At 37.7% G+C, this 27115-nt stretch overlaps 1 protein-coding gene across 1 annotated transcript in view; it reads left to right on the forward strand.

Moving 5' to 3' along the window:
- The first annotated feature begins 4904 nt into the window (after positions 1 to 4904).
- Positions 4905 to 27115, forward strand: part of LOC146596193 (cadherin-6) — a 51243-nt gene continuing 29032 nt past the window's right edge. Inside the window, exon 1 of the mRNA XM_085304347.1 lies at positions 4905 to 5249. Within this exon, the coding sequence (XP_085160473.1) occupies positions 5019 to 5249 (231 nt within the window). The 5' untranslated portion in view covers positions 4905 to 5018. The remainder of the gene's footprint in view (positions 5250 to 27115) is intronic.

A 27115-nucleotide genomic window follows, 5' to 3' on the forward strand; every position in this document is an offset into this window, starting at 1 on the left:
CAACTATCTATTCATATTAGATGAATGTTCAGATCCAAACTACACTCACCAAGGGTATATCAGCAACAAACATTTCCCATGCTCTGTTTCCTAAATTGCTATGCCATAGCATCAATTAATTTTCACCTCCTCATGCATTCTCAGTGTGACAGTAACTGTGGATTACTGATTCTTGCAATACAATTAATGTTAATTCCAGTGCACTAATGGACCTTAATCCTAAAATGTGAAGCTTTGTACTCAGCCCTCAAACAATGAAATGATGACAAGGGAATAAATGATCTATTATAGTGGCATTTCTGTTTGTATAAAGATTATGTCAGAAATTTTAGAGACACTGATTATTGCTGATGTATTTAGAGGATATTCAAAATCAAATCAGCAGCAGCCTGTAATGTCTGAGGCACATAAATATATATAGAAAAGTAAGTGAATGCATGGGATTTGAAAAGAAATGATGCTCAAGTCCAAAGTGTAGGACGATTTATAAAGCATACTCCTCTCAGAGTCTATTGAGGGGGGAGGTGAACACAAGGGAATGAAGAAAAAATGTTTTCCATCTCCTCCCTGATGGCTCTGACAGGAATTGTCTTTACTAGGGTGGTGTTATTTAATCACCATCCGGAGGCAACRTTACATCCCTAAGTATCAGCTGGGACAGAACCTCTTTGTAATTCCCTGTTTCAAGGATCTGCACCTGATACCTGCCAGTTTGAGCAGAAAAAGCCATGCCCAAGCAGTGCTCCCTGATCAACCAGGGGGACTTTARCAGAGGTATTTCTTCTTTGACTTGTGGTTGAAATAATTAAGTATCTCTCAGTAAGCATGTAAATCTGCACTGAATTCTCGCATTGGTCGCATTAAGGCATTATCTACATCAACATTCAGCATACAAGATGCTGGGGGAGAGGGTGAATTGAAAGGTTGACTATGAATATCATCACCTAGGGGAAATAATTCTGAAGTTGGTATTTACAGTGATTAAGTAATTGTCTGAGGTTTTGATCCTTCAGAGAGGCATGATCATAAACTTTGAATCTATGACTTGTCACACTGAAGACAATTCTTTGACTACAAGTGACATTGCTTTTATGTTAAGAATCATCATACCAAACGTTAGACTGAGATTTTTTTAAACTTGGGCTTGCAGTTTCCTTCTGCTCCCATGAAAAGCCTAGATCTGCTACATATTTGAGCTGACAGAACTAAAGCCAATTGTTTGAGACTGTCATACAGTTAGATTGTTTTCACTCTTGACATTTTAGTTCACTAGCACAATCAGATCCCCCACCAGCTGATAACTGAGAGAAGTGAGATTTTTAAAGTGACTCTTTTGTCTCATTGCCCATCTTTATATGATTTGAAGAAAAAGAAATTTTAGCCCCATCCCTCCCCACCAAGCAAAAGGTCCCATGAGTTATACTTTACACACCTCCATGTAAAGAAAAAAAATTTCCTTGTGAATGAATTGTTTTCAGAATACTGAAAGGAGGAAATACAGCAATTGCAAGAGAGAAATTACTACACTGCAGAGACCTCTCTGGAGCATGAGCCACGGGAACTGGAGCACAAAAAGGCAGCTAAAACCACCAGCGCTCACACTTCACAAAAGGCTTACCACAGAGTGTGGTGCTCCCGTCCTCTTTATTCACGCAGCTGAAGGTACCACTCTGACCCATAGAATAGCTTTCCGCACCTATAGGGCAAAACCATCCTGGACTTCAGCTCGTACTTACCTCTACTGCCCACTTAAGCTCACATCTGTGAAATGTGTCTGCTCTCTTAGTGCTTGCACAGAAGTTATTGGGGCAAGAAGTTACTACCCAGGCAAGCAGGATATTTCAGGATCATGCTCTTAGTTCAGTGTTTTGGACACGTCTCAGCAGAAGAGAATAAAAAGCTGTATTTCACAGCTATGATATCACTCTCACAGGCTATATTTCAGCATAAGCCACTATAAAATCTCTCCCATGACATCAGAGCTGTGAAATATAGCTGACTTCAAGTACAGAAAATTCCGCCACAGCAATAACTGTTTCCTGGCCACCAGCATTTACAGGACTGATCCTTTAAAYGGCTGGCACACTCCCATTCCAAGGAATTCTGCTCCAAGCAGTGCTGAGGAAACATTATGTACAGGAGCATAGGTATGGAGCCCCACTGCAGGCTTGTCCATAGGGGTAATGAGATGAACGCTGGGGGTGCTCATCAAGTGATGATTTTTGCTCCCTTGCACTTCTGCGATCCATGTAGACTTCCCTAACAGCAAAATAATAGGTTTGTTCGCATGCTCTGCTCCCTGCATGCCTCGCATGCCTCAGACCCTGCCTCCCCAATACAGCGAGCCACGTGCACGCAGCCAGAACTAACGCCTCATCTACTCTCAGTCTTCTCACATCTACACTTAGAGCAAATATGCTGCCAAGCCTGCTGTTACGCAGCAGCTCGCCAGGGCCGCCGCTGCCCAGGGCGCTCATTAACTCACCTGGGCGGGCTGCAGCCTCGCCCCAAAGCAGCCTGACAACAAAACGAAAGTCAAAGATATTGGACGAGACATAATCTCTCCTTTCACATCGCATTAGCGAATGTGCCCACCAGCAGAGACTGCAGTCAGAGCGGGGAGGTGAGAAGAGCGGATGTCGGCAGAGCCGCGAACCAGGAGACCCTAAGTGAATCAAAGGATACAGGAGAGAGAACAGATAATATAAAACCTGGAGAGTTAAACCAAGCTCAGTTCTCTGTAGCCTGGTGCCTGACTCTGCCCATATGCCCCTCTAACTACCTGCACATTTATTTACTGGTACTCCATTAATCGCCTTGACTGCAATTGCTGTATATGTTGTAAAGCTCAGTCACTCTGGCTTTTTCTGTTCCTTTCATTTTTAATTCCACTCTCCTCTGTGAAGGTCTTCTTATTACTAAGGGAAAAGCACACTGGGCAGTGGCTTGCTATATTACATCTGTGCGTGCATGAGTGTGTGTGTGTTTGTATACATACCGACAAATGTGGGTACGTGTGCATGTGTTCGTACAGATCTGTGTCTTTCTGTCGCACAGCACTCAAAGCCTTATATGAATCAGTTCCCACAGGCTACAGAAAAAAAATTGTTTTTTTTTTTTACCTACAAAAGGCTCGGGGTGTTAATGAAAGATAACTGGAAACCTTCCCTTTGCTCAAGAGAAGACTACACTGCTTCAGGATGAACTATGCCTATACCACTTTTCCTCTTAATGTTAAAAAATGGATTCCCCYTTCCCCAGAAGTTACCTTTTTTACCTTGAAAATCAGTAAAATGATATAGTTTGAACAGGCCTGTTCCACCACCTACTATCCATCTAACAGCTAAGTGGTATTCATAAAGAAAATGATTTAATAAGAGGAACTGTAAGAAACCTGAGGTTATTTTACACAATTTATTGCTAAGAACAATGACAACCAGAAGAGTGGCTAACCCGAGGCATTGCAAGTGCTTTAACTCCATCTGTGAAGCTCAAAGGCTAAATTCTGCCTGATTTACATCTTTAAAAAATATAAAGACACAAAATATAGCAAAGAATTTGGCCTTTGATATGGAATATGATCCAAATAGTATTGTGCAAAATGTTTACAAAAGAAAGCAAAGAGAAAATTTTCTCTTTTAGATTTGGTTGGAAATCAACAGTTTCTATTACTGACAGCTGCTGCACTGAATTTTGAGCTGTTTCAGAATCATTTATGGTTTTTGATGAGAATACTAAAAAAAAAAAAAAATCTCACTTTTCCAAAGAGCATCTGTGCAAAACAAAATGAAAATCAAAAACATATGATCCTTCTTTAATAGTATGGATCTGTTTGGAGTAAAAAGCGAACAAAGTATCTGTGAAAAATATTCTTATATGTTGTTGAATGTTTCTGTAAACTAATTTTAATTTCTTCAGACTTTAAAGTGTTCCAAAGTCATTCATGATGCACTTTGCATGACTGGTCACTTGAGACACATAACATAATTTCTTCTTCCTGAATGGCAGATTTCAACCTTTTTTTTTTCTTTTAACAGAATAATTAAAACTGCACTATGATACTGTTTGTATAGCTTTGTTCATGATGAAATTTTTGAAGTCTTCAGAAATTGGGATCATTTTCATAATTATTTTCTATATGTCCAGATATTTAATATGAATAATAGCAGGAAACAGTAGCTAGGAAGAACCCACAGATAAAGATGAATCAGCTGAAAGGTTTTGTCTTTAAAAGTTACTAATTAAAATATTTATATATATAACTATGTGGTTTAAAATACAGTGCTCAGTATAAAACTCTGGCAGTAGGTAACTTAAAAAACCAAATTGTCCACTTAATGTCCTATGCAGTATCAAATAATTCTTAAGCGTGAAAGATATAGACAAATACGCACATTTATTTCACTAGTCTGTTTACCTGTCCTTTTCCAAATGAAGTCAAGGGCAAAATTTTTAAATCTGAAGTAAAAATCACAGAGCCATTTAAGTAAGTCCAGGTTTTTCAGTCCGTAACTGTAGCAACCTACACTTCCAGAGGAAGCAATCTGCACTCTTGCTAGCCCGTCTCAGAGTAGTAATGTAACCCCATCAAGATCCTCAGTCACCATGTAATCAGTTATATCCCAATGTCTAGGCAATAAAAAGAGAAATATCTAGTGCATATTAATCCAGGAATGGAAGTAAACGGAGGTAAAGTTAAAAATAAGCATCAGGAATACTTCTTCCTACTCAGCACAGATTCACTTAGATTATTTGAAGGACCACTTGCAACGTTTTTGAACCAGAAAGCCTAGCTTTTCAACAATCGTTATTACTCTTGTACTTTGGGGACTTACTTGTTGTAACGATTAAGTACATCTGAAAACGTTTAAAATGTTGTCATTTTTATTTTCAGATATCTTTGAGACTGCAAAGACTATTTAAAGAAAGAAGAAGGCATGAGACTGGATTCAGTGCAGTAAAGTAGGTTAGTTTGAGGACAAGAAAATAAGTCATTATTTGCACCTCCTTGCATTGCCATGATGAGAACTTACCATTGCTTCTGGCTGCTGTTTTGGGCTGGTCAGCCCCACCAAAGTTTCTTAACTTTGTTGTCCAAAAGGACTAGTGGTTTTCCAGAAAAGGAAAAGGTTTTGGTATTGTCTGGAAACAGCAGAAAAGACTTCAGTCGTTCCAAAAGGAGCTGGATGTGGAATCAGTTCTTTTTACTGGAGGAATATACAGGATCTGACTACCAATATGTTGGCAAGGTAAGACTCTTTTAGACACATGTACATTTTGATTTTAAAAGCATTAGAAATCCAGCAATAACAAGTATATATGAATGATGTCTACTACTCATTCTGTCCTGTCCAGCTTCAGTCAAAGAAAGATTAGCATTCTTCAGCATCAAATTGTAATCAACAGCGAGGAAGATAAAGTTCCTAGTTCAACCTGTGAGTCCCCTGGCCAATCATACGCTATTATTTTAAAGATTTTATTTTTATTTTTGTCTGGAAATAATTGAATTCAATTATAGGGGGATATTCTCGACCAGCTTTAAAATCTGATATGCTTTTTCACTCATGCTCATTAATTTTGGTAGAGTTCTACCATATAGACAAGAAGAGAGTTTGGTCCAAGATATTTAGGATTCATAGTGCCAGTATTTTCATGAGGTTGCTCTGCTTGTATTTTGGTGAGGTTTCTCTCATCCATCTCATTTCTCATTCCCCACTGTCGATACCTCTGATGAGGTTTTACAATGCCACTGAAGACTCTGTAATATGACCATGAATTGAAGCACATGAAGTTGAAGCACACTGTACTTTACATTAGGAAACAATAAATGGCTGAAATTTTCTATACTCGAAGCATGATAACAGTTCAAAAAGGATCTATTATATAAAAAACCCCCAACTCTGAGAACAGCAGTGTCGCAGAGCAGCATAGTCCCACGTAGACAGCAATCTTTATGTGAACTGCAGAGCTAATACAGCTGCTGTTAAGTCCAGAGAGAGTCCATACTGCCCAAGGTGCCATAGTCTATAGGATTCTGCATTGCAGAATGTAGAAATTGTGCTATTGATGGCACTCAAAGTAGAAAGCTTAGTTTTTCAAACTAAAATGGGATTGATCTATTTTGATCTTTCAAGCAAAGACTGAAGATTACAGTGGATTGACATTTCTTCTCCCTCTGCAAGGTTCTGAGCGATCCCATGAGACATGATAGCTGCTTTGCTTGCCTGCCAATCAGCTGTTAGTCAAAGTTGGATGTGACACTCTTCTCCTACTAAATGGCTGCAAGGCATGATTCAAATGAAGAGCTACTCAGCTCGAACAATACTCACAGAGCTCCAAGCAGGATAATCAGCATTCATGAGGAGTACTATTGAGCCCAATGAATCTACAGGAAAAAGCCAAAGGTGGAGAGTCCTCGGAGAGGAGAAGTAGGGAGAGAAGATAAGTGAGTAGGAAAATGAGCCAGGGGAGAGTAAGAGGGAAGAACTAGGAAGACAGAGGTGGACTGAGAGGAAACTTCACAGAGAGGAATCAAGACAGAGGAGTGGAAAGAGAAATCAAATGGGGACAGAGGATAGAAGTCAGGAAAAAGGCTACCTAAAGAGAGAACAATAGAAAGAGAAGTTAAGATGGTGAGGGGAAAAAAAAGTGAGAAATATGGAGTCTAGGGAAAAAAAAGAATACAAACTGAAAGACAGCAGTCTGCCACCCACTCTCTGATTTCACACATTTCTTGGGTGGTAGGAGAACAGGGAGCTCTCTCCCCAAAGAAAAAGCATAGGGTGCTGAGACAAGCTCTACAGCCTGTCATTTATGCTATGACATCAACCTTTTCAAATCCCAGCCCCCCTATTCTCTCCACTGCGGAATTTGAGTAGAAGCTACTGTCTTCAGAGGGATTGATGGGAAAGCCAATATTACTTCAGAATGAATTTTCTGAGAGATAGTTAAAAATGGTCTAGCTAGATTAGAAAAATCAAGAAAGTTTGAACTGGAGGCACTGAGAGAGAAAAAATGTGGAGGACTATAACATTATTTTTAAGAATTAGTCTTCCGTCTATTGGTTCCTTAATACACTTACTGTTACAAAGCATAGAAATGACACATAATGTATAAATGTCATTGATTCTGTGTCCCTGGGCTATTCACAAGTGGCCTTTCACACGTCTTTCAAATGCCAGAACGGCTCACACCCTTGTAATTGAGCAATTAGCCAAGAGGCATGAAAGAGAAGCCATTTATTATTACAGAAAGTTGAGTATTGGTGTGAGAATAAATGATGGAAATAGCTGGATGTCTCAAAATGGAAGTAACCAGGCAATTTAACTGAACAACTAAACTTGATTGGTGTGGGCAAATGAGGATAATGAACATGTTTATTAAGCATATTTTCTCTCAAAGATATTAACCTTAAATAAGACCTGACGATGATAAGTATATTTCGTTAAAATATTTTGGTTTTCTCATAAAGAAATGTAAACAAGAAAATGATTAACACCTTTAGCAACATATAACATAAAACGGAATTCTGCTTATATCTGATTGTTTATGCAGTCAGATCTGGCTCTTGGTTTTCGTGTTTAGTAGTTTAAACTGGTGAGGATTAACATCAGAGCTGTAAGAAATGATTTTACAAAAGCTGTCATAAAATAAAAAAAAAATTACTTTGTCTTTTGTTAATTTGTTAACATCCGTTTAATTCAATCAACCGCGTCAAAATTTGAGAAAAAAAGAAGTCTGTTGTAAAATATTCCAACAGCATTATTTCTATAACCACCCAAATTACAACTGGAACATCCTGTAGCTGTTTATACTACAAAAACAAATTTGTGACTATTTTTGGAGAGGATAGGAGGAAGGGAGGACAGAAATGCATTTAAGTTTGAGATAATAAAACAGCGTGATCTCTCTGAATACATCAGAGCCATAGATTTCAGGACACTGCTGAAGACAGTGCTGAAGTAGTATCTGAGTCATGGACCAGAGCACTGTTGTACTGTATGTCCAACGTACTTCAGAAAGTATATCCAATGAATGTCCTTCAGGAGCTAATTGTCTAACCACATATGAAACAAAGTAGTCCTTGCTTGATACCCATGGATACCTAAATATTAAACTAATAAACTATTAAAAAGTGGCCCAGTTTTGTATGTTGGATATCTTACCACCAGAYCAAATATGCTGCTATATCACATGTGCAGCTGACAAGAAGCAGCAGCTTCCAGTGTTATCAACACAAGTTGATTGCATGCAGTAATCCTAACACCAGATCCACTATTTTGTTATCCAGGTCTCGTATTACTAAATTTCATTCCTGTATTTCCAGAAATGAAGCCTTAGAAGAAAAACAGAATGTMACACCTCTAGAACTGGTTAGTCACAAGTATAACAATATAAGGAACTTGCAGAAAAGTTCTAGATTGGAATTATTCATTGTGCTGCTGAATATCTTATGAACTGCAGCTATTCATTGGAGTGTGATTGATGGGCACAGTGACATTTTAACCTGAAGATATCTTTTCTTCTGGTTCAGAAATTATGGCACTTGGCAGGGACTCAATTCCAAAATAAAATAAAAGGATTACACGGTCATCAAAGTAAAGAAGTGCACAGCATTACTGTGCAGCAAAAATTTTGAACATTTGAGTTAGATTTCTAAAAAGTTCTACTTGCACCAGCACCTGTTTAGTAGGACTTTAAGGGGCTGGGGAGGAATGCATCTCTAAATCCCAGGTAAATGATGAAGTGGTAGTGCAGCTATATGTAGAAATAAACACTATGTTCCCTAGATGTATTCAGATTCACCTGGAAAACAGAGTGGAAAAATCCACCCTGTTACAATAGCATATTCAAAAGTACAAGTAACCACATCTCTCCATTTGTACACAATTGATGTCTTACATAGCCATCCCATTGGTGGCATAAAATCCATGTACTAGCACCCATCACCAAGTAGTCTTATCAGAGCACAAACTTGCAAGTCATTGTTAAATAAAAGGATAGGATGTGTCTTCCTTTTAGACTAAAAAAAGGCCTGAAAAAATCTTAAATCTCATTCATTAACCCAGAAATAGCTTCTGGCAGCCCCCAGTRGAAGGAAGCAACTTGCTTTCCTGATAACATCAGGGACAACAGTAGAACAGTTTTGTCACACTCTGTCTGTCTGACACTAMAAGCAAAACTTGCAGAGGTACTTTTCATTTTTGCTATGTCTTACTGATGTTCATATAATTCAAGCAGTGTGCTTGCCTGTAAGCTGTCTGCTGTTACTACCTGCACGTCCCATCATAAACAATCATTCTCTGCTGACAGCTCCATCTTTCAAGGAAGATAAAGCCAAAGATAYGTGGCCTGGCAAAGCAGAGAGGACACTGCATTACTCAGGGCAAAACCAGGATCTTTTTGTTTAGTTTCTTTGGTGTCAGAAGAACCACTGGTAAACATAGGTTCTCCTCCGTGAGGCTTTGAGTGAGGAGAGGATGAAGTGAATGGTATTGCAAGATACTTTCAGGTACTGTTTTTTCYGATTTTTTTTACTGATTCTACTTCTGGCTACAGCTGTTTTGAAAGCAAGCAGAACAGTTCCCTGCAAGATATTTCAACAGAATCYAAACAAAAGCTAGAATCTCTCCAAACCATTACAAGTGCTGAGACTAAGTCACTTAGAGAGAGAAAAGCTACTTGACTGTGAGCACACACAAAGGGCTGATTAAATAAAAAGTTTTTACTATATAGTCTATGTATTTTCAGCATTTCAGGCAATAATGGGTCACATAACACAGTGGTTAGAAGTTATCATATCTTAGTTGAATGGCATGATAATAAGCAAGAGAAATCCTCACTTTCTCTCAGAAATTTCATAGGCTAGCATTCTGTCCTTATCATCAAAACTGTTGTTCCCAAAAAACTCCAAGATGTGGAAAGTCAAACTAAACTATTTGCATCTTCCCTTTTAACATAYTTTATGCAATCCTATTGGCAAACACTCAGTATTTACTTTCTCTTCCTTGTACTTTGTGCTATGATATACTCCTGATGTCTTCATTTCCTATTCCAAATATAGTTACTATTTGTTCTCTTAGTGAGGCCTAAATTAAAAATTCTATTTGTGACTTCTATTTATTCAGTGAGTCTGTTCAAAAGGGTTTTCAATTTCTCTCAATGTTCAGAAAATCACTTCTCTAGGGCTAGATACTGCTTCCAGGAGAACTAGCAGCCCAAAAGACAGCCTTTAAGTCACTGTATGGCCTCTCAGTCCTGAACTATTCCTGGGCTTGGAGCAGCTCACAGAAAAAACGAAGAGAGCCGTCAGTCACCTCTAGCTTACACCAGTCAGTCTGAACAGCTCTACGACCATGGCACTGCCTACTGCCGACACAGGGGTCTGGGTTTGGACTCCTGTCCCCAGTAAGCCCTCACTGTTCCTCTTGCACAGCTGAATGTGCACAGAGAATTTGTTTTTATGCTGTATCTCTCAGAGGAGCTCTATACCCTTTATCACACAGAAGGAGAGGGACTAAACCTTTGCACCTTCCTAGACGCAGGCTCTCTCTGGCACACTATCTGTGTCAGAGCACTGTGGTCCCTGGAGGGCATTGATGGCTGCCCCTGCCACCCCTCTGCAGAGGCACTTCTCTCTTAGCATGGTGTATGGCTTCTGTGGACCATTAGTGACCCTCCCGCTCTTGTTCTAGCAGGAAAGTGAGATAATTCTTTATGTGTGCCAGTATTAAGGAAGCATTACCACCATTTAATGGATGAGGAAATCAATCTACAAGGAGCTTAAATGGCCTATGCACAGCTAAAAATTGGAAATTTTGAAATCAAGATTAAAAAAAAAAAAATCATAGTTCCTAGCCTATACCCTCCTGTTCAGATGATTAGGCCACATGCCTTTCGCTTCAACAAGCTGAATACTTGTCATTCTTGTWAAAGGTAGAACAAATGCCCTGGCGCATCTGCACTTCCTTTATTCCTCATCCATCATCCATATTTTATGTTCTACCACTTGACTTTCCCAACTGCCCTTCATTCCCATATTGAATTGCACACACATACACACACTTGTCTTATATTCCTCTTTGAAAGATTTACAGGCGTTGATAGAAGTTCTCTGTACTGCCGGTCTCTGTGGAATAGAGATAACTTTGAAATGAGGGACAGTTAAGAGGTCAGAGGCCCAGGAAGAGAATCCAGAAACAGCTTGCAAATTTCTAACTGTCATGTGGGGGCTAAGAAAAGAGATAATGAGAAATGGGTGGGATAAGCAAAAATGTTATTCAGAAAATAAAATGGCAGGAAACATAGCATGCTCAGTATTTACGATCCTTGTAATTGTGAATCTACTTAGCGTCAGCCTTGTTCCCAAATATAGTACACAATAGTAGAGCCTTACAACCATCTGTCTCAAACAAACCACGTTTCTTATATTATGGCATATTATGGCATAAAGTTATATAACTTCCTCCTCTTCTTTCCAACACACCTAGAGAAACCAACAAAAGCAAATACTGGGACCCCTATGTCAAAATTTCTCTCTGTTAATTCTTTTCTGATTTTTCATCTTTTGTGCCCTGAATTAAATGAATTTGTTTGTCATATGTTAACGAACCATTTACATCAGTGCTTATATTTTGGGCTACATCTTTATATAGATCATCCTTCCTTCTCTTCCCAGCAATCTGCATATATTCCTGAACTGTGTGCCCTGAGATTTCTAGCTATAGAAAAACAACTGAATGCATTAATATTTCTCCCCAAAAGCATGGTAAGACTGCAGGTGAAGTCCATGTTTTATTTTGGGTTATCTAGGTCACTGGTTTTTGAAGCTTTTCCTTGTTCGTATAGCACAGTAGAGTCCTCACTGTAATGCTGCAACATGAGTACAGAACATGCAGGCTAGCAACACTTCAAACTCCCTCATTTCAGGGTCAAGACAAAGAACAACTGTTATTCCATCCCTAGTTGTTTACACTTGGCCTGCTAAAAATATTAAACTATAACGCTTAGGGAAATCTCTTTATTAAATTTAACTCCTATGCTCTGTGACTCCYTTTGCTTTTGCTGCTATTTCCCTCATTGGAGAACATAAGTTCACAGTGGGACAGCAGCAGATTGAGAGCTGTGGCCAGTCAGCGTAACATTTCAAAACATGAACTGAAAATGCGTTGTGAAATGAATAGCTACTGTTGATCCATATGTGCTAATGCAGACTGTGACTTCCTTTCACTATTAATGGGTTGAAACAAACCTCAGCATGCACTTGCCTGTATTTCAGGGTTGAGAGAAGTTTGTGATTATAGTGAAAGTCTGAGGTGGCAGATGAAGGGAAGAATCACCCTCAGGAAGGATGAGCCATCAGAGGATGGAAGACTATCAGTCCTTTCTCTCTTTTTTTAATCTCACAAAAAAACCAGGAGCAACAAACATTGTAGAGACAGACATACTGAGTGAGAGGTAAAAATGTAAATCAAAGAAGAAGAGGAAAAACATCTAAGAAAATCTTTTTCCCTGGAAGTACCATTCCCACTGTTKTCTTTTCAGGGTTATTTATTTTGGAGTCATATCATCCAAGGGTGAACACAGCCCTTCCATCCCCAACTTGCATATGCAACGCTGTACAGAGCAAGATGAACCAAGAACCCTGCAGGAGTGGCTGCTCTGTATAGAGATGTCACCTATCTGGCACTTGTTCTTCCTTTCCTTCTTCATGAAACATTAAATGTTGTTTAACCATTACATGTCTATTGGAACAAAGAAGTTTTTACTGTCCTGTACAAGCTTACATAATCATCACTCAGACTTTTTAACATTTTTTCAACTTTGCCCATGTTATATCTTCATGTTCGAAGGCAACATCAACTTAAGCCATTTGTAAAACTTCTGTGTTCAAATCATGTGATCATTAATAAATAAGTTCTCCCTAAAAGATAGAAGCTAACAGAATAACTATACCTTTGGCTCTATGACATGCTTTCTCCTACGTAGCATCCTTTGCAATCAAGTTGAATGCAGCACCAGCAGCGAATTTAAAGGGCATGCACGCAGAGGTGTCAGAGCATTCATAGCTTCTTTCCATTTCATGCTCTTTCTGTGATTTTACACATTTCAGGTCAGTTGCTTAACACAGAGTTAATGCTGCTTACAGCTGCTAAAATTCCTCACAGAATGCTCTGTACAAATGGCTGATAACACCTTCCAACAGAGTTGAGGGCAGAAAGTAAAGTCCCCTATGCATGAAAACTCTCACATGTGTATCCAAAATGATTGTGAGCTGGTGTGAGCTTGGGGCTGATGTTGCTTCCAACTTAAAAGGTTTCTCAGGACTTACACGACTCACTCTGGTAAACCTAGCTCATGCAAATATTTGGGTTTTTTACCAAAAAAAAAAAAAAAAAAAAAAAAAAAAAAAAGTAAATCTCCTCTTAAGTGATTTAGACTGTTTGGATTGCAACAATTACTCTGTGCTTCAGAGAGAAAATTTTTATTATACAAATACTAGATGTGATATCATTTAGGGAACATAGATGTAAATGTTGACTCACTGAAAATTCCAGGCTCTCCAGTCAAAATGAACCCTCGTTCCTAGACATGCAACACTGGATCCTAAACTATTACTTGGAGCGTGGGATCCAATATCACTCCTGCCATTCAGAATAATTTAGGCTGGAAGATATCCTTTGAGGTTATCTCGTCCAACACCTTGCTCAAAGCAGGTTCAATGAGAGCAGATTGCTCAGGTCTTTGTCCTGTCAAGTTTTGAGTATCTCCAAAGACAGAGACTCCACAACTTCTACGGAGTACCTCTTTCAGTGCTTAACCACCTTTTCTCTAATTTTTCTTCCTAATATATAATCAGAATTTCCCTTGCTGCAACTTGTATCCTTAGCTCTCATCCTATCGCTGTGCACCTCCAAGARGCACCTAGCTCCATCTGCTGTACTGCCTCCATTAGACAGTTGTAGACAGCAAGAAGATTCTGCTTTAGCCTTCTCAAAGCTAAACAAAACTGTTTCTCCTCTCTCCATACATTACGTGCTCCAGCCCCCTAGCCCTATTGGTGACCCTCCCTTACTCTCACTGCAATATATTTTCTTGTACAGAGGGGCTAAACTAGATGCAGTACTCCATTACCACATGTGCTGAATGGAGGATAATAATCACTTCCCTCAAATGGCTGACTATACTCTTGCTAAAACAGACCAGTATATAATTAGTTTTCTTCTCTGCAAGGGAACATTGCTGATTCATGCTCATCTTGCTGCTCACAAGAACCTCCAGTTACTTCACTTTTAAGATGCTTTCTGTCCAGCCTGTACTGGTGCATGGGGTTATTCCAGTACAGATGTAGGACTTTGCATTTGTCTATGATGAACTTCATAAGGTTCCTGAGGCTGCTTAGGTCCCTCCAGGGAGCAGCCCTACCCTCCCAATATTGCCAGTTCTCCATGCACCTAACCTCCAGTTTTGTACTATTTACAAAGTCGGTAAGGGTGCATTCCAACATTCAAGTCATTAATGAAGACATTAAGYAGTACTGATCCCAGTATCATAACAACCCTCAAGGAACATCACTAGTAATCAGCCACCAGTTGGAATTTATACCACTGATCACAGCTCTTTGAGCTCAGCTACCCCACAACTTCCCACCCACTTCATTTGTCCATTTATTTGTCTATACAGATACAATGGGAGACTGTTTAGCCTTGCTAAAATCATGTAGTGTTCCTTGTAACACTCTCCAGAAATCTCCTGGGTTGGTTGCATCCAGCCACACTKTCATTCCAGTAGACATCAGGGTAGCTGAAGTCCCTCATGAGTACTATGGCCYGCAGCTGAGAGGCTTGCTCCAGCCATCTAAAGAAGGCTTCATTTACTTTCTCTTTTTYGCCAGGCAGTCTGTAGCAGATCGCTACCATGATATCACTCATGTTGATCTTTCCTTTGAATCTTACCCAGAAGTTCTCAACTGATTTGTCACTTGTTCTAAAGCAAAGCTCCATGAATCTAAGCTGATCTTACATTACTCCACCTCCTTGCCTTCCTGGTCTGCCTTTCCTCCAGGGCCTACATCCTTCTGTTGCAGCACTCAAGTCATGCAAGCCATCCCATCATTTTCTAACATATTTTTGGGAATATACATTTGAAAGAAGAATTGACTGAAGGGCACCTTCGGCTTAGACTTCCCAAAAATATATTCCTAGTGGARTGGTCTCCCTCAAGAGGGTCTTGGTGCAACTCCTATATACGGACTTTCAGATGATATCTGTTGTCTCAAAAGGTCCTTTAATTTTCAGTTTTCATGGCACAAACTTTGGTTAGAAACAAAGTTGGGATAAATGATGGCATGGAGATATTTTTCCTTCCCCCAGCTTCTGAATTGTAAGGCTATATGATTGAGGAACACAATTAGATTAAAGGTTCAACCAAACCTGTGGATAGGAATTCATTCTTTTCTTGTTAAAGCTTGGTTTTAAATCTGAATGTGGGTTCTCATTTCTTTGGGTGCCAAAAAAATATATCCTCTCTTCTCCACCCCTCTACTTTCCACCCTGCCACACATACTTTTATATAACATACAAAATTCATACACATACCTCTGGATTTGATTGTCAGCATCAAGTGCTCAGAATACTGAGAGGTCACCTTTGTCAGTAAGCAAAGAATGAGAATTTGCTTTCAAGTGCATCCATCAGGGAGTAGTAAGAAGCTGTTACTTGCTGAAGATGCCTGATGTTTTATTTAACCATATCTCAGTAAAAACATTTCTGTGTATTAGGCCAAAGGGTATTCTTTTTTATTTATAGTTCATCTTTAAGATATATTCAGCCCTCACCAAGAGAACAGATGTTCTCACTGAATTAAAAGTGTATTGCTTCATCTAACCTTATGCATCCATGGTAAATCCATAGAGATTKATCAGGGCTGATGCGATATTGCTAGGATGATGTAATATGATAAGGTGTTGCGTTTGCTCACCATATTATATGGGGGCATTTTTGAAAGTTCTAGTTCATGAGTCCAAGGAAAACAATTGAAATAGGTAAGATTTTTTTTTTTCAAATAATGATTTCAAGGGTAATTTGGACAGTGGATATACAATAAGCAACTGTTCTCAAGTAAACTCACTGAGATACCAAAAGTAATCCAACCTAGATACATAAAAAACCCTGATATCACTAACTATACTTATCATATAGTCTAGAGATTAAGAGTATACACTAAAAAAAAAAMTAGTTATCAAGGTACATGTTTGTTGAATGTATTAAATTAAACCACTCCTTTATGGAAAAAAAAAGTTTTCTTCTGTTTACCTGCTGTCATCTGCTACTATATGAGTTTCTTTTTCATTGAGTAATGCAGTATAGGATAGAAGTCTCATTAAAGTCAGTTGGAGACTTTCAAATTACTTACAGATATTTAGATCAGAACCACAAAAGTATTCTGCCATAAATTGCTCAGTTGATATTTTTTTCTTCTGTGGAATTTTTAAAAGATGGGATATAWATCTGGGCCTTTTGTCTCAGTGAGCACCTTTTCTCACAAAAAGGAGAAGCTTTAAGTTTAATAGTTAAYAGTTAATAATTATTAAGTTTAAATAGTGAAGAATTATTAAGTTTAAACAGGGAAGATATATAAAATATGCTGTATATATCTCTTCCTATGCACGTACCTGCTTTTGAGATGTACAATGACATCAGGACATTGTAACTATTTTGCTYTAATTTGAAAAAAAGCAATAAAGAAACTAGGTGTTCTTGAATTGTATGCACAATTCATATAGACACATGGAGATTTAGGAAAGAAATTTATAGGGAGGCATGCATTCCTTTAGGGAGTCATTGCATTCCTGTTGAAAGTCCCTACAAGTGAAGCATTTAACTGTTATTAACCTTACAGTTCACCTGGCAGAAAAGAAAGCACATATACTCCTGTTCACTTTAGCACAGTCATAAGTCTTATAACACCTTCAGATATTGTTTGACCTAATATAGCCAGTCTCATAGTGCAGAAACTTCCCCATCCATCAGCTAAGCTGTGGGGACAGTAACCTTCAGCTGGTAAGTAACAACCAACACTGGAGAGCATGTACATTTTCTAGCACTACAGCTCGTTTAGAAATAGGACATGCACCAACCTTCTAAATGCAACAAGCTGTGCCAAAGCCACAGTATTTTGCTTGCTGATCTTTACTCCAGTTGAACAACCCTCAGTCTTTCTACAGACTAACATAGAGCAAATTATACCCAAAGCTCTCAAATCATGTTATAATCATTACATACAACATTGGACATTGTTAACAACCCGTATTTTACTGCAGGGAAAATGTGAAAGCATCAGAAAGTGATCTGTCTAAGATCAGTCAAGAAGACTGTGACAGACACAATGTTAAAATCTGTCAGTCCTCTAATATCCTGTGTTTTATCAGAGACATACATAAATGAGCTTCATTCCTTATTTGTTTTTTAGTGTTTTATTTTGATACCAAGCAAATGATCAGTGATACCTCAAACTGATTTTCCCATTTAGTCTTTAGGACTCACATTTGAATGCTGTGATTGATTATTCAGTTATGGTGGGAAATCTGCAGTGATGAGAAATTCTATCTCCCTAAACAAAACAACTTGTACAGTTCTTTACAGCTTTCAAGGCTTCAAAGGTTTGAATTTTCATTCCTTAACACTGAAGTGTAATAGAATAAAATAAAATAGGTAATAAAATCATTTTCAATTTCTCCTAATCATCTACTCAGATATATGTGTAAGAGAGACAATTCTTAGTATTTGAGCTAATACAACAAGTCTGGAATGGCTTTCTAAGTCCTTTATGCTTTCTAGTAGGTGAACAYTGATGCTTCAACTAAATTAATCCTCATGACTCCTGGGTACTGTTTGTACCACACAATCTAAAAACAGTGGCAAACAAGGGATGACAGTCACTGCAACAAAGAAATTAGAGATATTAAAATAAATGGACAAAAAAAGCATTAAAAGGTTCTTTAAATAGCCTTAGCCTTTCTTAAGAAATTRAGAAATGACTAACTAATGGATCTCCAAGCTTTTGTGAGGGTAATTCTAGAAGTCTATACAATGCTATTTTGTTATGATCACTGCTGTTCAGTTGGAGAGGTCTTGTTAATCTTTCAAAGGAATAATGATGCCCAACTGCAGTTAGGCTGGGGAAATTCAGTTTACAATCAAGGAACTTTTTTTTTAAGTGAGGGAAAATAGTTATTAACCAGAAACATAATGATTTTGAGTTCCTTAGAGTTTTTAAAGTCAGATTGGCTTTCTTACAGATATATAGTAGTTCAAAGAAAAAGTTTGATGGAAGAACATGAAATTCATGAGCCCTTATGYATAGAGAAGATTCGACTTGACAGAGCTGCGTCTTGTGCCTTACAAATTAAAAAGYTATTTGTCTTTCATAACTTTTTTAATTCCTGTTATAAGTGTGCTTTGAGATATTAGCAAGAGGAACAAATAAACTGCATTACATTTTATTGAGCTGCAAAAAGCTCTCAGGTCAGAACACGGAGACGCTTATACCTAGTTTGCAGCTTTGCTAAATACTCATTAAGAACTGACAACGAGTTGCCCCTAGAGAGAAGGGCCAGCAGAATAAGTGACCTTTCTAGTCTTATACACTGCACAGCAGAACAAAAACTCTTGTGTCATTGTCCTTGTTTAATCACAATGAAGAGCAGCAGCAGCTGGGGATCCCAAGAGAGAGCGGAWAAGCCCTAGGCAATGTTGAGAAGACTGACACCTTCTAACTGATTTCTTGCCCCACCCCTGAAAGCTGATTAGCTGTTGCGGCATTTTTGCACTTCAGGTCGGAAAACCCACTTGTGATTTTGAAGGATATATAATAAAGGTGTGAGACACCAAAGTATGGATTCATAGCTTCAAATGTTTAAAACAACAACAGGAGCCCAGCTAGTGTTTGGGCAGCCTTTTCCACACTGTGACCGAGGATCACATCATCAGCAAAATTATTGCCCCTGTCTATCTCAGGCCATGCAGTCCCATACAGCCTTTACAAAAAGGGAATGAAAAGGCTTTCCAGCCTGCCTGGCAGGTATGAATCTGGAAGGTTTTAAGTGAAAGCACATTGTCTCTTGTCCCTGGTCAAATGACAATCTCTTATTCCAGTGCTTTTTATACTCTGTTTTTTTTTACTTCATACTCAATTTTTTACTCAAGCACCCTATTCTCTCATTATAGTGACTTTTCCATRTTTTGTTTGTTTGTTTTTAAATCAGATGCTGTCATCTTTCATTCTCAGTTTCCCTTTTGACTACCTGGTTGCTTCTGAATCTTAGCACTTTGGTGAATTTGTTTACCGATGATGTTCAGCAGCACAAAACTGTTTTAAGCTTCTCTCAATGTAATTTATTTTGGGGGTTGGCATTGCTACTTCTGAAAGTGAAAGAGAAATATCAATGATATTTTGATATGCTCAAGAAATAGATCTTTTTGTAGGTGTTTTCTACTCCTCCTGTAGTCCTTGCAATTAGGATAATCATTTTGGCAAATGATACTGCTGTTACTGAACACTTCTATCTGACATTTGGCTTTTTCCCCCATTTGCACTGGGGATAATCTTAACATTTTCTCCTTGAGTCTTATGGAATATATTTCCTTTGTAAAAACCTCAGTTAGATTAAAGGGGCCCCTTAGCTCCTGGTATTAGTGTTTTGTCCTTTACTTATTATACTTTGAAGCAGTTGTCTTAATAAAACATTTGAGTTGCATTTTGATATTYCAGGTACTGGATTCTTGAATTCTCTAAAGCATTTTTTAAATTTCAGTTTTACTGAGTTTTCTACYTGAATCTACCTCATTCCATGCAACTAAGACTGATAAGGTTTCCCTAAAAAAAACAGCTTGTAGATATGAACCTATATAAAATCACAAACTATTATCTGTTATTAAATTAATTCCACAGYTGAATGACTTAAAGTATTTCTTGATTTGTCATACAACCACTTATAGACAAAAATAAAAAGCAAATATGATACAAATAAGACACAATGTATCTTGCAATAGCTCCAAAAAAACTAATCTCCCAAAATTCTCATACAATCTCAGTAGTTCCTCAATGCTCTATTTCTTTAATTTATTATAGATTTAATATTTGCATATATAATTTCATATTTTTTTAATGTATCTTACTGTTTATTGCTGGCTAGAGTATCTTACGGGAAGAAAAGGATGATCTTAGCGATAGATGCAATAGAAAAGGAAAAAAATGCACAGTTCATAAAATAGGAAGTTATTAAAAAAAATCCACTACACAATGATCATAAATTAGAAATAACAAGAGGAGAAAGACCTGAGTGCTTTTGTCAGTCATAGGATGACAGGAATAAGCTAGTTTGACATGACGATGGATATGGCAAATGCATCTACTCATTTCTAACAGAAATAGGAAAATGTTAATATCACTTTTCAAAGACCCCTATGTTCATTCATATAAAAGGAAGGTCAGATGAAATAGAGCAATTACAGAGAAAGACTAACTAGGATTATCAGCCCTTTATAGCTGGCCTTTCCTTCACTTGCTCTATTTGGAATCCATTAGTCTTGAAAATGAGAGACTAGGATTGTAAACAGGATTTCTTTTGAGGACTTAAAAGTGCCTATTTTATGAAAGAAGATTGGATATAGGTTGATAGTCTAACAAAAAGAAAATACTGAGAATATATATATTTATTATCTAAAAGTGTTGAGTGAGGAAGAATGTGTACRTGCAAGAAGACATGGTCCTTAAGCAGAAGAACAATGCTGACACTAGAACAAATGAGCATAAAGTTGCAATGGACAAATCTAATCTAGGAAACAAGATTCTTTCTAATCATTAGAGGAATGATTTATTCCAATAGGAATACTGTACCTTTGGTACCTTCTTCTTCAATTAGCACGGTAAAAGCATGTGTACATTAACAAACTCGAACACTCACRAATTCCTTCCAGGTATTTTGCTCCAAATAGGACAGTCTTTTAGACTAAACAGGGTCATTGATTATATTAAGCCTTTCTGTGATCATACTACATGGTTCTGTGATTTTTTTTTTCCTATAGATACCTCTTGTATGTAACAATCTCATTGCTATAGTCACACTGATCCATATTCAGGTTTACTTACTATAATAAATTATTTCAAGTATTTTACAAACTGTAACACTTACTATAATAAATTATTTCAAGTATTTTACAAACTGTAACATCTGTCAGGTTAAGAAAATGATGAACAATCAAGATTAATGATTGCTTAGGACAACACATCCTGGATAGGTAAAGCGATGTAGAAAAGTGGGTACCTATTTTAAGCACCTGTCATGCAGCAATTGCTGTCATACAGCAATTTACAAAAAGCCCCTTGTGTGGAAGCTTTTTTTTTTTTTTTTTTTTTTTTTCCTGATAGACATATATCTGGAATCATCATGTTGTGTTCTGGTAAGCTTCTGTCTGTTTGTATTTCTCTTTCAGCTTGTTAATATTCTATTCTATTCTATTCTATAGAAAATGACAGTGCTTGAACTTGCTTCAAGATCCTGCTCTCCTCTCTTCTGAGGCTGTGAAATACAAATCTTCATAAAAATTTCATTTTGTTTCTTTTATATAAGAATGGAAAGAAATTGCTGCTTCTGGTTTTCTCTGAACACTATTTTCTCCTAAGAAAATGTGGAACCACTGTATCATCTTTCTCCTATTCTCTTCCAAATTCTTTTTTAGCATAAATCCTTCTATATTTAGCAGAAATATATGGCTAAATTTTTGAAATAGTTGATCCTAAAGGCAAGCAACCAAGTCTTGACATAGCCTTCTAGATACCTGACCTTAAGCAGATTACTAGCTTCGGTGTTCTAACATCTATCTCTGTCCATTAAGCATTTTCAATTAAATTTTATAGCGGAATAGAAGGGTCAAACCTATTCATTCCATACACAGCTTCGAAAAAAAAAGCAACTGTGCAAGGCAAACGAAACTATGTTGTGCCTTGACTGTTTGRTCAGCAGAGTGCTCAATCCACTAGCAAACCACAGTACATCCTGTCTCTTCTCCAGCCAGCATTTAGGAGACACGAGAAGMAGCTTAGTATTTTGCAATCAAGAGGTTTTGAAGATATAAGGAGGAGCTGAAAGTATAAAATATTGTGCAGTGGGCTAACTTATATGGGAAGAGCAAGATGTTCTGCCTTGGGGACAAGCCGAAACAGATGTTATGTAGACAATGAAAAGAAATGGAGGTTAGCACAATGGAGGCCATAGGAACACGGTACACACATCCGTAGGAAATAAAGCATCATCATTTCCATTGACGATGAATCTTCCTATGGCTCTTGTAAAATATCTTTTAAAAGGAAGATTCTTTTATGTCTTGGAATTTGTGTAATTACAAATATGTAATATTTGTGTAAGTATTTGCCCTGATGATATGCGTTTTAGTGTATGAACATGGATGCATATGACAAACATGTATAGTTTTTGGGGGTATTTTTTGCCCATTAGGAAGCAAAGAAGTAAGTCTGTATTTAAACCTCAACAAAATATATGTAAATATTTATTACCTATACACAAAAAAATTCTTTTTAACCCAGAATCTCCAAAGTGGASCAAAAACTTCAGTGTTGATTATTTAATGATATTAATGGTGCTGATTATGATATTAATTGAGGAGGCTGGTCAATGCTTTTGGGATACAGAGTGCCAGGAGAGACAGGGAGTACAAGGTGGTTATGATCCTGACACAGAAACTCTGTGCAATGTTACAGTAGTGTCATTTTGAGCTTTAATTTTTCTGAATGCTGTAGCCCTGTACTGTTTAACCTCAAGCAATACATGTAGTTGAATTAGTACATTACTAGACAGGTCTCTGTGGTTTGGATCTATTCAATTTGCAATGAAATCATGTGCYATGAATACTGCCAAGAGTAAACCAATGATTCTGTTTGTTAGCTACCTACTAACTCCTATTTACTATTTCAGGTAGTTGGTCTTTATTTCATTACTGTGTTAGGAGACAAAAATGCAACCACAGCATCCCCAGAATAGCAAGTTCCTCTTATAAATACAAACAAACAATAAGACACAGCAGGCAGCTTATTTCTAGATAATTATAGGTTGATGGTTCAGTGTGTACAACCCAAGGTCAATTGACTCTGATCTTTCCAGAGGTTCAGTAACTGCTCTGAAATTCAATGAGCAGGGAGTTATGATCACAATAGGAAACAGAACTTGGTCTGTAGGACGGATGGATGRGAAACCATTTCACTCACAAAATTCCCAGGCATAATAACTCACAAAATGACATTAGTGAAAGCTAAACCGCAATTTCCAGCCATCTCACATAACTTAAAGCCACTTTATAAATGAGATCAACTATGCTGTTCAAATCAGCGTTGTAGAGTGAGGTAGAGGAGAGATGTTATTCCACTGTAGAGAATATCCACACCCTGCAATTTCAACTTTTTGGAATTTAACTACCACAACTATAAAAAAATACATTTCCCAGAAACAAATTGCTACAAATATGTGTGCTAGAAAGCTGGTTCTCTCTAATATATTTCATTTAAATAAACAAAAAAGTTACAGCTTAATCTTAACTTTATTAAAACATAGGGGATCACTTTTGTTGTATAGTTCTGCTACTGCTGTTTCATACAATTTCTTGTTAAGGTGATTTTAGCAAGGTGAGYGCAGGTCCTTGAGGGTCCTCCCTGGTCTCCTCCAGTCCCAGCCCCCATTTTAGCCCAGCCTGAGTCCATCAGTCCTTGCCCAGTCACACAAGCCCTCCACCAGTCCTGGCCCTGTCCACCAGCAGTCCCTGCCAACATGGGGCCCCCAGCTTGGGRAGTCACCAACCCCATGGTGTCCTGACAGATGCTTGACTGCTAGGCTGATTTTAAAGGGAAAATTGCCTTCTGACTGGTCTTCTTTTGCCTTTTGGAAGAGCAGCCAATTAGCCCCTCTCTTCTCTTCTTACTTTGGGAGACAGAAGAGTTAGGGGAGAGAAGCAATTTTCACAAGAGAATCAGGGAGGACAGAACTGCAAGTCCCGGCAAGTTGTGCTGAGTCCGCTTTCTCTCTTGAGGAAAGGGCTCTTTGCTGCCTGTCTCCTTTTTGCTCCCCACTCTGCAGCACTGGGTCAGAAAAGCGGATGAAGAAGGTGTAGACTTGTCACTCCCTCTGCTACCCTGTGCCTGGAAGAGAAAGTACTGCTGGAAATGCAGAAGAAGCAGACAAGGAGCTAGTAAGACCAGACTGGGAGCAATGGGACTATAATAAACTGCTTAAAGATGGAAAAAAAAATAGGGCCTGATAGAGACACAGAAAGATTTATAATCTTAAGGTGAAGTGGGGAGGTCCCTATCCTGAGAATTCCTACAACTAGGACTGAAATACTTCAAATGTTTCAGAGAGTTGGCAATGCTGATTTCAAAGGGGCAGGTAGGGGCAGGGACTGGTTAAAAATCAAAAAAAAAAAATNCTGATAGAGACACAGAAAGATTTATAATCTTAAGGTGAAGTGGGGAGGTCCCTATCCTGAGAATTCCTACAACTAGGACTGAAATACTTCAAATGGTTCAGAGAGTTGGCAATGCTGATTTCGGACATTTTTTAAAATACCACTTTGCATTTTAGCATAAAAAAAAAAAAAAAAATCAAAAAAAAAAAAAGCTTGAAAGCATAATACTGCTTCATTTTTAAGTCTTTCTCACATTTTAGAGTCCAGGTCCTGACTTTAGAATACCAAAAAAGACAACATTGAACTGTGCAACTTAATGTTATTTTGAACTGCTGTATTCATGCTATTTCAGTTTACAGTCTTATTACAAAAATGCATGAGACTTCCTTAAACTCTTTCCACTTACTTTGCTGAAGTTATTTTACTGAAGTAATTGCTATTTGTTTCTATCTAATTTCAATCTATTTTTTTAAACTCCAGTAAAATTTTTATGAAGTTTTGTTTCAAGTTAAGAAATAGTGCCTATTCAAGATGAATACAAATGCTGTAAATACCTTAATTCAGAAAAAAATGCTTACAGTACAAATATTTTGACCAAASCTTTCACTCATCTTTTCTTTTCTAGCATTCTTAACATCATTGTCACTACTCTATACGCTTTAGAAAAATATTACCAGTGATATCTTGGAGTATAATGCTATTTCAGATTGTGTCTACTTTGAAAAAAAATGCCCATTTGATAACAAGCAGAATGTCAAATATAAGTAGTATACTTTAATGCTACAGTCCTGCAATTACATTTAAAAATCTGTTTCTTACTAGAACAATGAAGCCTTTAATAATGGACTCATCTTCAAATACCTGTTTTAGAATATTTTTGGCAAGGACAATCTGAGGGAAGAATAATGAGAAAGGCAGGATAGTTTCCTCTAACTGTGAATTATTAGAAGTAAGCCAGATGGTTAACTTAACAGTGGTATTAAAGTAAAACAAGTAAAAGCACACCTAAGGCATAGTAAAATCTTTAATTTGTCATTCCTCCTCAGCCTTAGCCAGTGATTGATGGATGATTTCACAAAGTATCCAGATTAAATTCTGAGTGAATTAATTTACTGTGATATTAATACAATATAATTGCTGAGGTATTTCCTTTTTATTTCAGCAACACAGACTTACTTCTACACAATTTTGCTTACCTTTTGGGTATTACTCAATTCAGCCACCCACTGAAATGAATGCTATTGAGTAGCATGGTGTTCCTGAGGAAATAAAAAGCTTTGCTGCTAATGGAGTCCTAAAAACCTTTGGCTGAAAAAGCATTACAGTGAGGAATGATAATGTGATACAGCCTAGCTGAGATGAGCACTGTGTACCAAGACCTTTTATTCTGGCCCATGACTATCTGCCATGGCTCATTTATGTGGTCTATGGCTGACTTTCTGCAGAGGATAAGAGACACTTTTGCCACATGGCTTACCCCTTGTGGAGCCAAGCAGCGCTTGAACTCATTTTCCATCCTAAGGGTGTCACAGAAAGCATCCTCACAGAAACCATCTCAGGTCCTCAGTGCAGCCACATGGAACGTGGAACTGCCCTCAGCGCTGCCGCATGCGTGGCTTGCTGGCATAGCGGGGATACACATTGCCACTGCAACATCGGGTCAGTGTGTCCAGGCCTCAGTAACGGGTTCAAGAAAAGATGGCTGTTGAGTGGAATAGTAGGAACACATACTAGAATAAAGAGATCCTATTACTGATTGATCTCCACTTACAAAGGAAAATCTGGAGTAATACAATTAGAATGAAATTGTCTCCGGTAAAATGTACATAGAGCCTCTTTCTGGGAGTGCTAGCAATTCTCAGGTCCTCTTAACTACTCTAGGAGCTTAAGGTGTTCAACAAAAGCTTTTAAATGGGTGAAGGCRAAGGAAGAAAAGAAAGAATAGCTAGTATCTTACAATTTGACTGAGTGAAAGATAATAAAAAATCCAAACTGTTTTACTGAAGTCAGAAGTATATGTAATTTTGTCTCCCATGGGGTGATCCATAGTTATTGTCTGTTATTTTAAYTTCAGTAAAATCTGCACACAGAGTGGAGCTGTAATATCTCACATGGGCTAGGACCTGCTTTGTTATAAGCATGCTGTAGTATATTCAATATGCATATCTCATCACAACAAACATTCTGGTGGCAAAAAATAACTTCAGCTTAAAAGGAAATGGCATTGTTGTTACTACTCATTTTATCTTCATAACCTAACTACTGTATTAAATTTTATATACAAAACTGTGAATGGTATTTTTAAGTGCATCTTTCCTCCAGGCCTTTCTTTTGGGCTAAAATTGCATCATTTTTTTCTCCTTTGAATTTTATTTCTTYTTCTGTTTTATATAGCTAGAATAGTAATTTCCCTCTTTATATACGTTACACAGTCGTATATTCCTTACAGAATAACCTGGCCCTTAAAAAACAAAACAAAACAAAACATTGTTTTTGCCTGGATAAATCTTCTCTACCAAACAAACTGTCACAGACAGATAATCTAATCCAAGATAATAAATCATTTTTTCAGGTATTTTCCTCAYAGGTGAATGTTACAAATTTATCATCTATAAGAACTCTAGATAGCTATTTTTTTTCTA

Source organism: Rhea americana, unplaced genomic scaffold (genome assembly GCF_003343005.1).
Source record: "Rhea americana isolate MKP2758 unplaced genomic scaffold, rheAme1 scaffold_207, whole genome shotgun sequence".
Taxonomy (NCBI): domain Eukaryota; kingdom Metazoa; phylum Chordata; class Aves; order Rheiformes; family Rheidae; genus Rhea; species Rhea americana.